The sequence below is a fragment of the Daucus carota genome, chromosome 9 (assembly GCF_001625215.2).
Source record: "Daucus carota subsp. sativus chromosome 9, DH1 v3.0, whole genome shotgun sequence".
NCBI lineage: Eukaryota > Viridiplantae > Streptophyta > Magnoliopsida > Apiales > Apiaceae > Daucus > Daucus carota.
Genome location: NC_030389.2, coordinates 8012219 through 8027826, shown reverse-complemented (window position 1 = coordinate 8027826; position 15608 = coordinate 8012219). Strand labels below are relative to the sequence as shown.

The following is a 15608-nucleotide window of genomic DNA, read 5'->3' as shown; positions in this document are numbered from 1 at the left end:
AGTTGACTTGTCAGCTTGCTGATTTCCAGTTTCCTTCACTGTCAGCTTGCTGTCAGTACCTGTACCTGCACATTCTTCCTCATCCCTTGCAAGATCATCAGTAGACTCTTGAAATGAAACATCAATAGACTCTTCAACAGTATGTTTAGCAAGATTATACACTCTATAAGCACGACTTGTTAAAGAATAGCCCAAAAATATAGCTTCATAAGATTTAGAGTCGAATTTACCATCCCTATCAATGGTTTTGAGAACGAAGCACTTAGATCCAAAAACTCTGAAATAGCTGATGTTAGGCTTCTTTTTCCTTAGCAATTCATAAGGAGTCTTGTTGAGAATTGGCCTGATAAGCACTCTGTTAAGAACATAGCTTGCTGTGTTGACAGCTTCTGCCCAAAAACTTCTTGGCAGCTTGCTCTCCTGCAGCAATGTCCTAGCTGTTTCTTGTAAGGACCTGTTCTTACGCTCTACAACTCCATTTTGCTGAGGTGTACGAGGTGCTGAGAACTCATGTGAGATTCCTCTTTCTTCACAATAAGTTATGAAGTCTTTTTGGAATTCCCCACCATGATCACTTCGAATACCTACAAGTCTTGTATCTAGTTTGTTCTCAAGCAACTTGATAAGTTTCTCAAATTCACTAAAAGCACAATCTTTAGTACGCAAGAATAATACCCAAGTGAATCTAGAATAATCATCAACAATAACAAAGGCATATTGTTTACCTCCAATACTCTTATAAGCTTCGGGACCAAAAAGATCCAAGTGAAGAAGCTGTAAAGGTTTAGAAGTAGATACCATTTTCTTTGCCTTATGTGGAGTCCTTGTTTGCTTTCCCAATTGACAAGCAGAACATGTCTCCATCTTGACATACTTAAGCTTTGGTAGTCCTCGAACAAGCTTCTTTGCTGACAGCTTGCTGAGATGATCCATATGAGCATGTCCAAGCCTTCTATGCCAAATTTCTGGATTATTATCCACAGCTGCTAAACAAACACCTGCCTCCTGTTCTTCAAAGTTCAAAACATATATATTTCCTTCTCGTTTTGCAACTAGAGGAGTTTTGTTAGCACCAACAAGTATAGTACATTCATCCTTACCAAAGTTAACAATATGACCATCATCAAATAACTGACTTATACTAAGCAAGTTATAAGTAAGACCTTTGACATATTGTACCTTGTTAATAGAAATGATACTATTACCTATAGTTCCTTTGCCAAGAATAGGAAGAGTTTTACTATCACCAATTGTGACACGACCACCCTTCTTCATCTTCAAGCTTAGAAACTGAGATTTGTCTCCACTCATGTGCCTAGTGCATCCACTATCCAATATCCATTGATTTGGCTTTACTTTAGACACGAGACAAACCTCACTGTTAGTGTCCGTATCTGAATCCGTTGTATCAATTGAGCCATCGAGACCAACAAGAGCCAAGTTCACCATCTCATCACTAGAATCATCAGAAGCTGATTCATCTTCATCATCACTCCAAGTTAGAAGTGCCTTGGATTTCTTTTTATTCTTGTAATCAGCTTGCTGTCTAGGCGGCTTTGAATTGTTTTTCAGCTTGTAGCAATCCCTTTTGAAATGCCCTTTCTTGCCACATTCAAAACATGCATCATCCTTTGGATCTTTCTTTGCACCAAAAGCTTTGCCCTTTTCTCGCTTCATTTTGTTTTTCTTTTCAATCATTCTCTTGATTTTCCTGGACATAAGAGCTAGATCCTCATCTGATTCTGTTTCCTCATCTGTTTCCAGCTTGCTGACAGAGGAGTGCAGTGCAAGATTCTTCATTTTCTCTGTTGGCAGCTTGCTGCTTTCTGAGCTGTTGGCTTCAATCTTAGCTTCAAATTGTTCCAACTCAGCAAATATAGCCAGGTGATCCATATTATCAATGTTGAGAGCCGACTCCAATGCTGTGACCTTGGCACCATATTCGAATGGAGCTGCATTAAGAATATTCATGTTGATTTCCGATTGAGGAATCTTCTTGCCAAGTCTTTCAAGGCTGTTAAGAGTGACTTGGAATCTAGCTTGGCTTTCACGAATGGATTCTCCCTTCTTGATAGCGAAGCTTCCAAATTCTTTCATGAGCTTTCCGAGCTTGACCTTCTTTAGACCTTGTGAGCCTTCATGATATGTCTCCAATGCATCCCAAATTTCCTTTGCTGTTTTGAGAGAAGAGACCTTGTCATATTCAGCTTGATTCAGCCCATTGATCAATGTACTCCTTGCTTTTCCATTGGCAGCAACCTTTGATAGCTCGTCCGCTGTGAGAACATCAACGTCCTTGACTTTGCCATCTTTATCAAGATATTCATAAGGACCTCTTTGCACAACTCTTTGCATTAGGGGATCTCTGGATAGATGAGCCTCCATTTGGCCTTTCCACCAATTGTAGTTGTCAGAGCCCGTGAGGAGAGGAGCTCTAAAATCGGACATTCCCTGAAAGTTATCAGCCATATCGATTGATACTATTCCTGTTACAGAAGTATTAGTACAAACCTGGCTCTGATACAAATTGAAATTACACACCTAGAGGGGGGTGAATAGGTGTTATGGCTAATATGACCGATTTTTAATTGTTACCGAATAGTTAGACTGTCACAGACAGCTTGCTGTTAATTTCAGAGTAAACAGTCAGCTAGCTAACAATGCAGATGCAAAACAGATATAATCAGTAAGCTAGCAACACAGAGAATTTTAGCCAGGTTCGACCCCTAACCCTAATGGTCTACGTCCTGGTCCCCTACCAACTGGTAAGAGATTATATTATTAATCAATAATGTTAACAATTACAATGATTCAATAATATAACTCCCTTTAACCCTTGTTCCTGTTATCAGCTTGCTGAAACCCCTGAACCACGAACCAAAAGCTCTCCAAGACCTATACTTCCCAAGTATACTCTTCTAGCTAACTAGTCCCCTTGTTCCCTTGTTTCACAAGCTGGATACACAGCAACAAAACATTACACCTTGAACAATACAATGTGTGAGTGTAATACAACCGAAACTATGAACTCAATATAGATATATATCAAATATAAGTACTAGAGCTCAAGTAAAGATTTTGCAATGAAAGTGTGTTGTATTTCAGAAGCTTGAGGTGTGTTCTCCTTAAAGAAAATGGCAACCACACTCAAGTATATATACACAAAGATCCAACGGTCAATTTGCTAACAAATTCAAACGTTCTTGTTCCAACCGAACTCACGCATAATTTGTTCCCAATTTGAACGTTTAACCTTGTGAAGTTTACTGAGTAAAAAGCGTAGAAACGTTGTAAACAAAACTCAGTAAAACGTTTATATAAAAACCATAATTTGAAATAAGATAGGAGTTGTTTTAGATAAGATCGAGTATGAGATAAAAACTCCTATAAGTTAGGAAATCGTTTTTGTTTGAAATACTGATTTAAAACTGAGCTCTAATATTTATACAAGTCATATATAAATATTAAAGTCCTTACAAATCGATTCCTAATAAATCTCCTTGCTTTTCGACTTTGATCCTTATCCATTTGTTATTCTGTTCACGCTGTGAGCTTGCTGATAAGCCTGAATAATATCCTGTAAGCTTGCTGACAGTTGAACATAACACTGAAACTTATCAAGCTGTTAGCACATGTATATAAGTCTTTGATAGCTCGCTAACAAGCACTAGTTTTATGCTATTAGCTTGCTGGCAGTGTGATCATCAAAACCTTGAGAGTATCACCAAAGCCCCAAAAGAATAAACCAATATGTCCCCACTTAAGAGTTCCCATGTCTTTAGAAGAGGTTATGGAGGATATGCGCCTTATGACGGGAAGCCGTCCAAAACGAGTGTCTGATAAAAGACCCGAAAAAGTTAAGCAAACTTTGGAGGTAAGACATCTATTTTTATTTTCAATAAGAATGATACTGCAGTATTATTTAACTAAGATATATGTGAAAAATGAATATGTGATTCTTTGAGCATTTTAGTTTAGCCTGAAAATTTTCTTAAACATTTATCTATGCAGACCCTTTTTCCTGGGACACAGTTGCATACAATAAGACCAGATGATTATGATGTACCTAAAGGATCTTGAGGCGAAGGCGAGAGAGGATTGTGATACCTAATCAGTCTTCATGTCAAGGACTATGCCATGTAATTGTGAGCATCATATGTATAAAAATATGTCACCTTTGGTGTGGATTAATTGATGGATTCATAGTTTAGCTGGCTTCTTTATTATTTTCATTATGTATATCAATTTTTTTATGCCCTCCTGGTATTCAAAAGTTGATTTGTTCATAGGTTGATTGCCTAAAATGTTCTTTGTTTTGCTATGATTTAAAATATTCCTCGGTGAGATTAAGGTGATGAATTTGTTTTTTAATATTTACTTGTGGAATTGTCTGAGTAATTCTTGAGACTATTGGATTTGTCTATATTATCATTCTTTTGAAGGTTTTTAAAAACACTTTTGTGTTTATGAAATAAATCATAGAAAGTTGTATTAGGATTGTAAAATTATTTTTAAAATCCAAAAACCATCCAAGGCACTAATATGAAATCAAGCAAAATGTTGATCTTTCTTTTAAAACATTTTTAAAAATAGAAGATTTTCCTAAACTTTAACTTATAACGAGAACTATATCATTTTTTCCTTTCAATATTTGAAGACACAGTTGTAAAATATATATATATATATATATATATATATATATATATATAAATATATATATATATATATATATATATATATATATATATATATATAATCTTTTTCCAATTTGGTATATGGGAATAAAAGAGCCTCACAGCTATTATCATGGACAACACTAACTATCTGTCAATATTATAGGATGTATTCAATCGCAAATTTAAAAGATTTTATTTCATTTATCAAATGCGTGTGTATTCAACTAAGATTTTGAAAAATGTATGAGGAGGTATTAAATTAAGATTTTTAATTATGCTAGGTGGTATTCACTTAGGATTTTAAATTAAGCTTAAAAATATGATGGTATTCAATTGGGATTGTTTATAATTCATCACAATCGGATGATATCAAATGGTGATGAACTTTTTTGGACTTCATAAAATTTTGGATTTTGTACGATATTTAGTGTATTTTAAGTTTTTTTAAATGCCATCAAAATCTCATAATCTACATCAATTCTATAATATTTTATCCAATTAAATTCAAAATCAGATACAATCAATCAAAATTCATAGTTTAAAAATAATTCATCTCAAGACAATTAAGTCCCTAATTTATCCAAAACTATAATAAATGAACAACAATTTAATTCATTTTCCGTATGTACCTTCACTACAAAAACAAATGGCCTCAGACAAAATCACAAAATCACGCACAACGATTTGAAAAAAGCCTTTGTCCCAATTCCAATATACAACATCTAAATATTTTTTTCTTAATATACCGTTGTCTAACAGCATAACAGATGGTGGTTAATTATAAGACTTATGGTTAACTATTGTCTATGTGGTACCGCAAGCTGAACATATTTAGCATAATAAAAAAGTGGTCTCCAATAAAAAAGTTGTCTCTATAGAACACACTCTCTCTCCCTATATATATATATATATATATATATATATATATATATATATATGATCTTACTACAATAGAAACATCCTTATTCTACAAACTAGAAACTATCACAAAATTTCTAAGAGAATATTACTAAATTCTCAAACAACCTCAATTTCTCTTTCTTCTTCTCCAACCCAGCATCTGCCTCCACCTCGTCACCCCTGCCAAGTCTCTTCTGCTCTCTCCACCTCGATGCCGCCCGACCCTCCATAACCACCACCTCCATGTCGGCCTCCGTTATTTATATCACCACCAAACCCCCCTCCACCGCCCCTTCCATTCCACGCCCACCTCCACCTCCATCTCCACCTGCACTTTCGTCCTCACCTCTAGTACCGTCTATCCAGCTTAATGCCGATTTCAATTCCAGATCTTTTCCAAAAACTTCCGGACAGAGCTAAAGGCTCTTTCCATGTCCACCACCTCCATCTCCACCTTGACCTTCACTATCTCCACCACTGCAACCACCACTTGAATCGGGAACTAGAACAGATCTGGAGATTCTTATCTGTTTCTAGAACAAATCTGGAGATTCTGGGCAGTTTCTGCAAGTTTTCACTAATTCCTGCAACACGGATCACTAAATCCTAAGGAGAATATCACTAAATTTAGTGAGAATATCACTAAACTGAATTGGTTTTTAGTTTTTTATCTTAAGGGTGGTTTCTATTTGATGATGAGCCTATATATATGTGTGTAGTTTTAGTCGATTGGAAATATTTTAATTAGAAATTGAATAAAAATCATTGCTATTAAAGAATGGAGAAGGGTTATAGGGTCCGAGAATGGACTCCGAGGTATGCCTTGTTGGGATGGAGATGGTGCCTAGTGGGGGCTCTTGATCTTGTATATTCTTTGTGGGGCTCTAGTGGGCTGAGGAAGGATTGAGTGGGATTCGGGTGGGCTTGGGATATGTGAGGTCATTGGTGGTTTCTCTTGGTCTTTATTTAGTTTCTATTTAAGTATTTTTCCAAAATTATCACTTTATAAACTATCATATTCGAACACGTTAATTGGCTCTTATCTATTGTCCTTTTCTATTTTTCACAACCTTCTTGCATGTTAGAGTTAGTTTCTTACCCTTTTTCTGAATTTTTTAATTAGTTAACATATAATTTATAATTAAAGAATTGGTTTAAACATACATTGTATAAATATCTAAAAAGAGATAGCAATATAAAAATTCCTAATATTTTATATTAATGCTTGACAACTTTGTTGTTAGTTCTATGTTCCTTGTTCATTAACTAAAAAATATAAAGTATATAATTATTAATAAAAAAATTGAGATTTAGATTTTTTTACTAATGATTAACTTTTGAATAATATCCTCTTAAGCTTACATATAATCATTTAGTACGTAAAATAGTTGTTGATGTATTATAACATACTAGCCTTTAACCCGTGCGAAGCACGGGGGGTATATATTTCGTAATTTATTATTTATAATTTAAATTTTAACATCATTTTATTAGTATTTTAGTATTAATGGATTGAATTTTAATTAAATTATATTATTCAACTGACTATATTTTCTCTCGATTATTTAAAAATGGACAAACCCTAATATATATATATATATATATATATATATATATATATATATATATATATTTATATATTTTGGAATTTTAGTACATTTAATCCGAATTTAGTACACGTAGATTTAAAAATAAAAAAAATCAGAAAATTCTAATCTTTTCCAAACTTAACCGATCGTGTAATACCTTTGAAAAATTCAGTAATCTAATCAATTTTTATTTATGACATCATTATAATTTTTTTAATGAAATATTATATGATAATGTATTGTTATGAGTGTTTTTAGTATTTGAAATTGTTTATAATACTAATAGACTCCACATCTGTAGACTTGTAGTAAAAAGGAGAGTACCAAACCAAAAAATATAACTAAAACCCTGCACTACAAATTATACCCATGTTGGCTTATTATAGTATAGTATAGATTACATTTTGTGCAGCTCCTTCCTGAGTGTGCTCCACAATCGGTTTCTTATATCCTCGAATTGTAGGCTCCATTTGGCCCTCCTTTTGCGATGATCCAAGGAACACTAGAAGCACATGGGACCATATTTAACAAAATCCCCAAAGAGCTCTCTTACCACAGATAAACAGAGGATCAGTTGCATGGATTGGTTCTGGACCAGAATTCTTCATCAGCTTAGCCAATCATAATGAATGGAAAAATGAATATAGTGTTTTTGGCTTTGTTCTCCCAGAATACATGAAAGTCGTGGAGATCATCTCCCAATTGCCTACCAAGCAAGACTTGTGGAATAACATCAATGTTTCTGTCTTAAAAAAAAAACAGTTCCTATAAGGTTTCGGAGATTTAGTGAGGATCTGGCTGCACAATAATAGTACGCAAATGTACTGATATAGGTTTTAAGTTAAGGTACATATTTCGATCAACTTTGTGGAATTATTTCAAGTTTTAATTTTGAATGAAAGATGAATAAGAAATTGGCCGTTATGAAGACTTAGGGTCTGTTTGGAGGTGCTCTTCGAAACTGCTGTGCTGCCAGGAAAAGTGCTGGTAAAAGAGGTGTTGTTGTAGAAATCAGACAACTGTTTGGTAATTTTTTTGATATGTGCTTATTTGAGTTATAATATTAAAAAAAAAATAATGTTTTTGGTAAGATTTGATAGTGAAATCTGTAACAGCTTCTGACAAAAGCTGAAAAACAGTTTTTTCTAAAAGCATGGGAGGACCTGCTTTTTCTAAAAGCAGCTTTCCAACCAAAAGCTGTTGTTCGGAAAAACTGCTTTTAGATTTACCAAACAGTTTTTCACCTGTTTTTCAGCAAAAAACTGCTGTTGCTGTCTCAACAGCAACCTCTAACACTACCTTAATTATTAGGTCTCCTTAATGAATTATTATTAGTTTCCAATTGTATACTCTCATCAATGCATTAACTTTCATGTAATTCTTGGAACTAATTAAGATGTAAAATTATGAAAATTGGGTTATTAAAGTAACTAATTCTGACCTTTGTAATTTAAATGAAAGAAACGATCGTCAAGGTTTTGTATGGAGAAACGAGGGTGATCGTCAAGACGGGGTTGCTGTCATGGTAATCTGGACTAATTAATCGGTTCTTAGCAAGATGCGTATGTATCCCAACCTTATGTAGAGAATCAAGTCCGAAAAATATTGTTCTAAATAAATGTTTGCATGTATTTATAGAGGTTAGAGGCTCTTACACTTTGCATTGTTCTAAATAAATGTTTGTATGTATTTATACAGGGTAGAGGGTCTTACACTTTGCATTGCTTGTGCTTATAAAGAGCCCAAGTATTCTCTGTCTAACCGATTCGGGATGTTAAATTTATAACATCCGAAGCCAACAACTAGATACATAACGGACCCAACAACCCACCACGGGTTGGCCCAAAAGTGCTCGCAATGGTATACATTAGTTATTTGCTTGCTTATAAAGGGCCCAAATACTCTCCCAAATACTCTTTGTCTAACCGATGCGAGATGTTACAATCGTTTCTTGCATTCTTGGTTGATTTATATCTTCTAGTTATATTCTTGGATAAATGACTACTTGCTGCTTAATTGTGAAGTATGGAAGGAGCAAATAATAGAGAAATAGTTTAGAGTAGTGCATTTGACCCCTTCTACAAGTACTCCTTATTAACAAGTAGTATCACACTAGGTTGATTTAATTCTCAAAAAAAATTATCTATAATCATGTTGGAAACAAGGATGATAATTCGATGATTTCTACAGTGAAGAGGAATGAGTACAAACACTAACAAGTGAAGATGCTGCATTCTCGGAGGATACATACTCGAACATCTTGATAGGATTCATGATGGTCATTATGTTCCATAAAAGAAGTTGTTGCTTCAAGATCAAATGGAAAGGTGATTAAAGAACATGTAGCTGGTAAGCAAAATGCAAAGTGGTCCAAATATGACAAGAATAATATTTTGAAAGATGCTAAGGTGCAGAACATATTGTTTAATAGTCATGACTCTGTTCACACCAATGATGATCTCATTAGAAAATCTGCCAAACAAATGCGGGACAAGCTTCAGGATCACGGCAAAGGCCCCAAGCCAGTGAAGAAGAACATGAGATCTCTTCTTTTACAGGAGTAGGAGAATTTTGAAGCTAAATCTTGAGAGATTCTCACTAAGATTTATGACAGGTTTACAAAACTCGTTAATGATATGATCATGCATGTTATATATTGTGAAAATAAGGATTTGAAAATTAAATTCATGAGGGCTCCACCAGATATGCAAGGTGAAAAATCAACAGCATTAAGAGAAGCTAATTATCTTGATAAAATTTCATTAGAGGCTTTAAATGGGAAACTCTAATCTATGGTACTTGATCCTGAGAAAATGTAAAGTGTTAAGAAGTTGATATCTTAAAAATCGCACCCTAAATGGACTGTTATCAGATAAAAATAGGTATGTTGATCAACCGAGGTGCACATCGATCTGTTTGGTTATTTAAGGGTCATAATGGACTACCCATTGTTAAAATCGATCTCGCATAATTGATAACCTTCAGGAAGGAGTGGTCATTTAAACACTTGAAGGTGAATTAGAGTTGATGGTATATTGGAGCTAGTGACTGTGGTCATTTAATAATTTTTTGTTGCACCCTTGACCGAAATCTGAGAGTGAGTTGGACTTTTTGATAATTGGTTCAATTCCTTCGGAGATAATAAGTATAGAAAAACATTCATGTATCGGAGCATAAAATTGAATAAAATATAATTTAGTCATTTAAATTTTTTATAATATTTTTAAACATCTGACAACCTGCATATTATATTCTAAAACATAAACTTCGTAGAACAATTACTTTTATAAATCGTAGGACACTATTATCTACAATATAACTCATAAGCAGAACAATAATCTTAATACTTGTTGAAGTTGAAAGATATTAACGATTAATTAATAATTATGTTTAAAACTACTTATAAATAATAAATTATATATAAATGTGAATAATCAAATTTATTATTTATAATTAAACTAAAAAATTATGACTGATACTCGTATCCTCCAATATTTTTCTGTACTCCATAGAACTTGAACCTTCTTCAATTTATGTGGGTATAATGAAATATATGTAAAAACCCGAGTCTGAGAGCTGTCCGAGTGAAAACGGGGCCTTACTTTGATCTAAAGGGTCACAGGTTTGAATCTCACCAGCTCCCGGGCGTTCACCCAAGTTGAAGAGACAGAGGGGACCTCACCAGCTCCCGGGCGTTCACCCAAGTTGAAGAGACAGAGGAGTTCCTATATCCCCGTATCGCAGGGAAGTTACCTTCGCCTTTTGAAGAAAAACAAAGCACATGCCCATCATTATTTATAAATTACGAGAGACTAATATCAAGAATTTAACAAACACTACAATAAACTCGGGTTTTTACAACGGATTTTTAACGCTAGATTCGTCATAGATTCGTCATAAATAGTAGTTATTACGACAAAAAATTTCCGCCGCTTTTTTCCGTGTCTTAAGTTCAAAAATTGATCGCCTGTATAAATTTCGTCACAAATTGCGTCATAAGTTAATATACGGTGGGTCGTGGTCCACCTCAAAGTTGTGACGGAAAAAATGTCAACTTTAAGTGTGGGTCCCATCAAGCAAATTTTTTGTCTGAACGTACGACAAAAATCTTCCGTCGTAAAATAGTTATCTTGCGACATAAATAGCGTTGTACTTTAGGAGTGGGTCCTAGCTAGGAATTTTCTTTGTGGACTTATGACAGAAAATGTTTGTCATAAATGATTTTCCTTACGACGGAGGTAATGTCATAATTTAAGTGTGGGTCCCAACTCCCAAATAGCAATTTTCCATCTGGATTTATTACTAGAAAATGGTTATCATAAATGGTTTATGTTGCGACAAAAATAACGTCGTAATTTAATGGTGGGTACAAACTAGCGAATTTCTTCTGAACTTATGACAGAACAATTTCATCATAATAAGTAGTTTATTGCTACGGATTTCAGAGTTATTTTTCATTAATAATTCTGTCGTAGGTTCCGAAAGAAATTCGCTAGTTTGTACCACCCTTAAATTTGCTAGTTCAGAAAGAAATTTGTTGGTTTGTACCCACCATGTTATTTCCTAGTTTCCCGCCATGCAATTAAACTTCTTAAATTCCAAAATGTAAGCATATTCGTAAACACCCAACGATATATTCATACATTCATACCGGAAATGCCAAAATTTAAATATTTGTTACAAAATTTTGTCCATGTCTCTATGCCAGGCTACAAAAGCTTCACCGATTCTTACATTTAATATAAAAGTTTAACCCTTGATCACAAGACCATCTTTTTATCTAATATTACAAAAATAGTATTCATGCAACACTTTCACAATATCTGTTTGCTCGGTTCAAACACCTTTTTAAGTGAAGACGGTTTATCAAGTATTAAAAAAAAGGTTGTTGCAAACAAGGCAAACAATGGTAGTTATAGACCGCCATCACATGATATTGATGTTTGTGTGCACAACCAATCCAAAGAAATTGGAGGAACGTGACAATGTTAGCGAGAACATGATTATTATTTTTTTAAAAAAACACAACTTAAATTACGATTCGTTGTGCTTTAAATCGTTAATTACATGTAGAAATTTATTTTCATTTTTTCACTCATAAATTATAGTCTAATTTTTCAATTTTATATACTAATATTGGTATTGCATCGAGATGTTTACAATATCAAATTTATTTTATTCTATTCATTAGTATAATTTTTATAGGCCGCCATAAAATTATTTTATTCTACAAATATTAATATCGAATCATTAAAATAATTTTTATAAGCCCCCGCAACGCGCGGCTTCTCAACTAGTTTCTTAACAATAGTGTACCTCATACATATACAACAACCACACCAATCAAAATATACTAAATATATAAAATTCGGCATGTGTGATGGGCACACACTAGACAAACCCTTTGATAAATGTAGAAATCTGTGAATATTGACCATAACATTTTTTCAGATGAAAAATTGAAAAATATTTAATATTAATTTTAAGAATATCTTTTCCATAGCTTTAAGTAATTTATCTGATTAAAATACTAATAACTGTTTTATAAAAATTCATTTAAATTTTAGTTGAAAATTGATGAGAAATAATGAATACACGAGTGGACAAAAATGATCAAGAACAAACTAAAATCTGGCGCATTCAATAGATATCTTTTGATTAGTTTAAGATATCTTATGTAGGAGTTTCAAAATTAATAATAAGATATCTCAATTGATGATTTGAATGACTGATTTGATAATATCTAGGATTAATTTAATAGATTCGATATGTATAGAATTGTTTATATATAATGTCAAAAGTAATGGTAAAAGTTTATGTACCTAGACCTTTTATAATATAAAATACAATATCTCTCATTCATTACAATAATAGTAGCGGTTTGAGATTTTTTCTTAATGATATCTGGCCTAATGCATTTATGACTTATTGTATATATAATGACACCTTCATGCCATTACTCAGACACACAAAAACTCATTCATCCCAAACAATATCTTCACCTAAAACTCAAAAAATGTAGCATTCATCCTTCTCCTCCTCCATGAAAGACACACATCCTTTTCCCCCCACTTCCATTGATAAGACTAGGCCCAATTCCTCATCATCTCCCATGATTAATGCACCGCCCATAAACAATGAACACCTGATTATGACTTCTTTTGGGACTGCAGATGCTGCTTTTGAAATCCAAGTAAGATCTCTCATATATGTGTGTGTGGGTGTGCTAGTGAAATTCTATGTTTTTGGTTTTATCTTTGTGTCTTTAAGATACATCTGAATAAATCAGATGTCTTCTAGCTTGTGTGAAACCCTGATCTGGAGATTTAAAGGGAATGAATAAGATGTGGCATGGTTTTTGATTGTTTGATCTGTTTATTTGTTTTTAATTATGTGATATATGTATGTAAATGACAGATCCTGATGCTGAGGTTGGTGCGCTTTCTCCTGAATCTCTTACGGCCAAGAACCGTTTTGTATGTGAGCTGTGCGACAAGGGTTTTCCTCGGGAACAGAACTTGCAACTCCACAGGAGAGGGCACAATCTGCCCTTTAAGATTAAGAAAAAGGCAGATCAGGAGGTGCAGAAGAAGGTTTACATCTGCCCTCAAATCGGTTGTGTCCATCATGATCCATCAAAGGCTCTCGGAGATCTCACCGGAATCAAGAAGCAGTTTGCTAGAAAACACGGTGAGAAGATATTCAATTGCAGTAGGTGTCACAAGAGGTATGCTGTGCTGTCTGACCTGAAAGTTCACAGCAAGATTTGTGGCACAAGGAGTACAAGTGCGAGTGTGGATTTACCTTCTCTAGGTAATGATTAGGGGCCATTTAGATAAGTTTAAAATAATTGCTTGTTGCTTAGAAATAAAGAAGTGGAGTAGAATTAGAAACAAGTTAAGACTTATAAGTGATTAAAATGTTTGAGAAAGAAATACAAATTATGAAATTAAAGCTAGTATATTTCTCAACTTTTCATAAGTACTGTATTCTTAACTTTTTACCCAAATGGGTATGAATAATTGTTTCTAACTTATAAACTCCGAAGCCGGGCTCTTAACCTCGGCCAAACATCCCTTATATCACAATTTTTTCTTTAATTAATTTCACAAATATAATTCTTGATTACATGCTCATTGGTGTTAATTATAATTCTTTTTACATAAATAATTTAATTTGTTTTTGTCTTTTTTTTGACAGAATTTGTTTTTTGTCTTGTATGTGATCTATTAAACGGAAGTGTTTGTAAGTACGATTTTTGATTGCATGCCCATTGGTGTAAATCATAATCGGGGACTCTAACTCCTCTTAGACCGGTCTGCCAATTTCCAACTAAAATTAATTATGTAAACTAATAATTTTTATAAGAAAATTAGCCAACTAAAATTATTATGTAAACAAAATTGGTGAGTAAAAAGGGGAAGAGGGAAGATGTTATGTTAGTGGGGTAATTAATTATTATATACTCAAAATTGCAATCGGAAAATTGTTCAAAGTCCTTTATCCAAACACTCACATTATTATATTTAAAATTTTTTTGTTGATGATGAGGGATAATATTAGTAGTTAGATGAACATTTATTGTTAATCTATCTTTATTAATATTATGTAAATAAGAATTTTTTAATGTATATAGCTTATCGAATCGAGTTTGAGTTAAAGTTTAACTATTCGAACTCGAGTTGGAGTCGGACATCTAAAGATCTCGGATTGACTTGTTAAGCTAATCGAACAAAGTTGATCATTAAACTCGAGCCCGTTAATGAGCCGAGCCAAACCGAGTCGAGTCGAGTTTCTTAACGACCAGCTCCGTTCGTTTTGAGCTTCATGAACCCCTTAGCTATTAACATAAAGATGTTTCCCTTGTGACTACGGTTATTTTAGTTTATTGAATTAAACAAAACAAACTCTTTACATTTATATATTAGATATATATAGTCGAGATTTACCACTACTTGTATAAATTTAGTAGTGTTCACCAGAGTTTTTTTTCTACAAGAATTTTACTAGTTGATTCTATTAAGTGTTTATATTAAATAGAATTTCCTGAATGTGGCAATAAGAGATGGAAATAATGGTGAGCCGAAACAAATAACCACAGATTATGTTCTCATCATTGTTACTGGATTATTTTCTTTTAGCATTAATGTTGCATTTGACATATCACCAACTTATTAATTTTGATATTAGCTTAATCACAAATATGATGTTGCCTCGGTGAAAAAGTGTTTAAGACTGCAACATGCTTGTTTAAGTGTTGTCTTAGATTTTTAAAAGATAAAATTTTAATTTTTATTAGTTAAAATGAAAATTAGAATAAGTTTTAAATTTTCGTACTACTTAAATCAAATAAGAGTAATTGACACATTTGTTTCAATGTACAGATTGACCATTTTTTGACCAACAATTAAGAGCAATTCTTTTTTATTTTAAAAAACTGAAA

At 33.3% G+C, this 15608-nt stretch overlaps 1 protein-coding gene across 1 annotated transcript; it reads left to right on the top strand.

The window, feature by feature from the left end:
- Positions 1–13575: 13575 nt before the first annotated feature.
- Positions 13576–13989, top strand: LOC108201189 (zinc finger protein GAI-ASSOCIATED FACTOR 1-like). Its single transcript, XM_017369483.2, has one exon. It carries the CDS (start codon positions 13576–13578, stop codon positions 13987–13989), a length of 414 nt encoding a protein of 137 aa, XP_017224972.2.
- Positions 13990–15608: the final 1619 nt, after the last annotated feature.

Bases quoted from the DNA above. Each gene is read 5' to 3' on its own strand.
- LOC108201189 (XM_017369483.2), top strand. From the start codon at position 13,576: ATGACAGATCCTGATGCTGAGGTTGGTGCGCTTTCTCCTGAATCTCTT.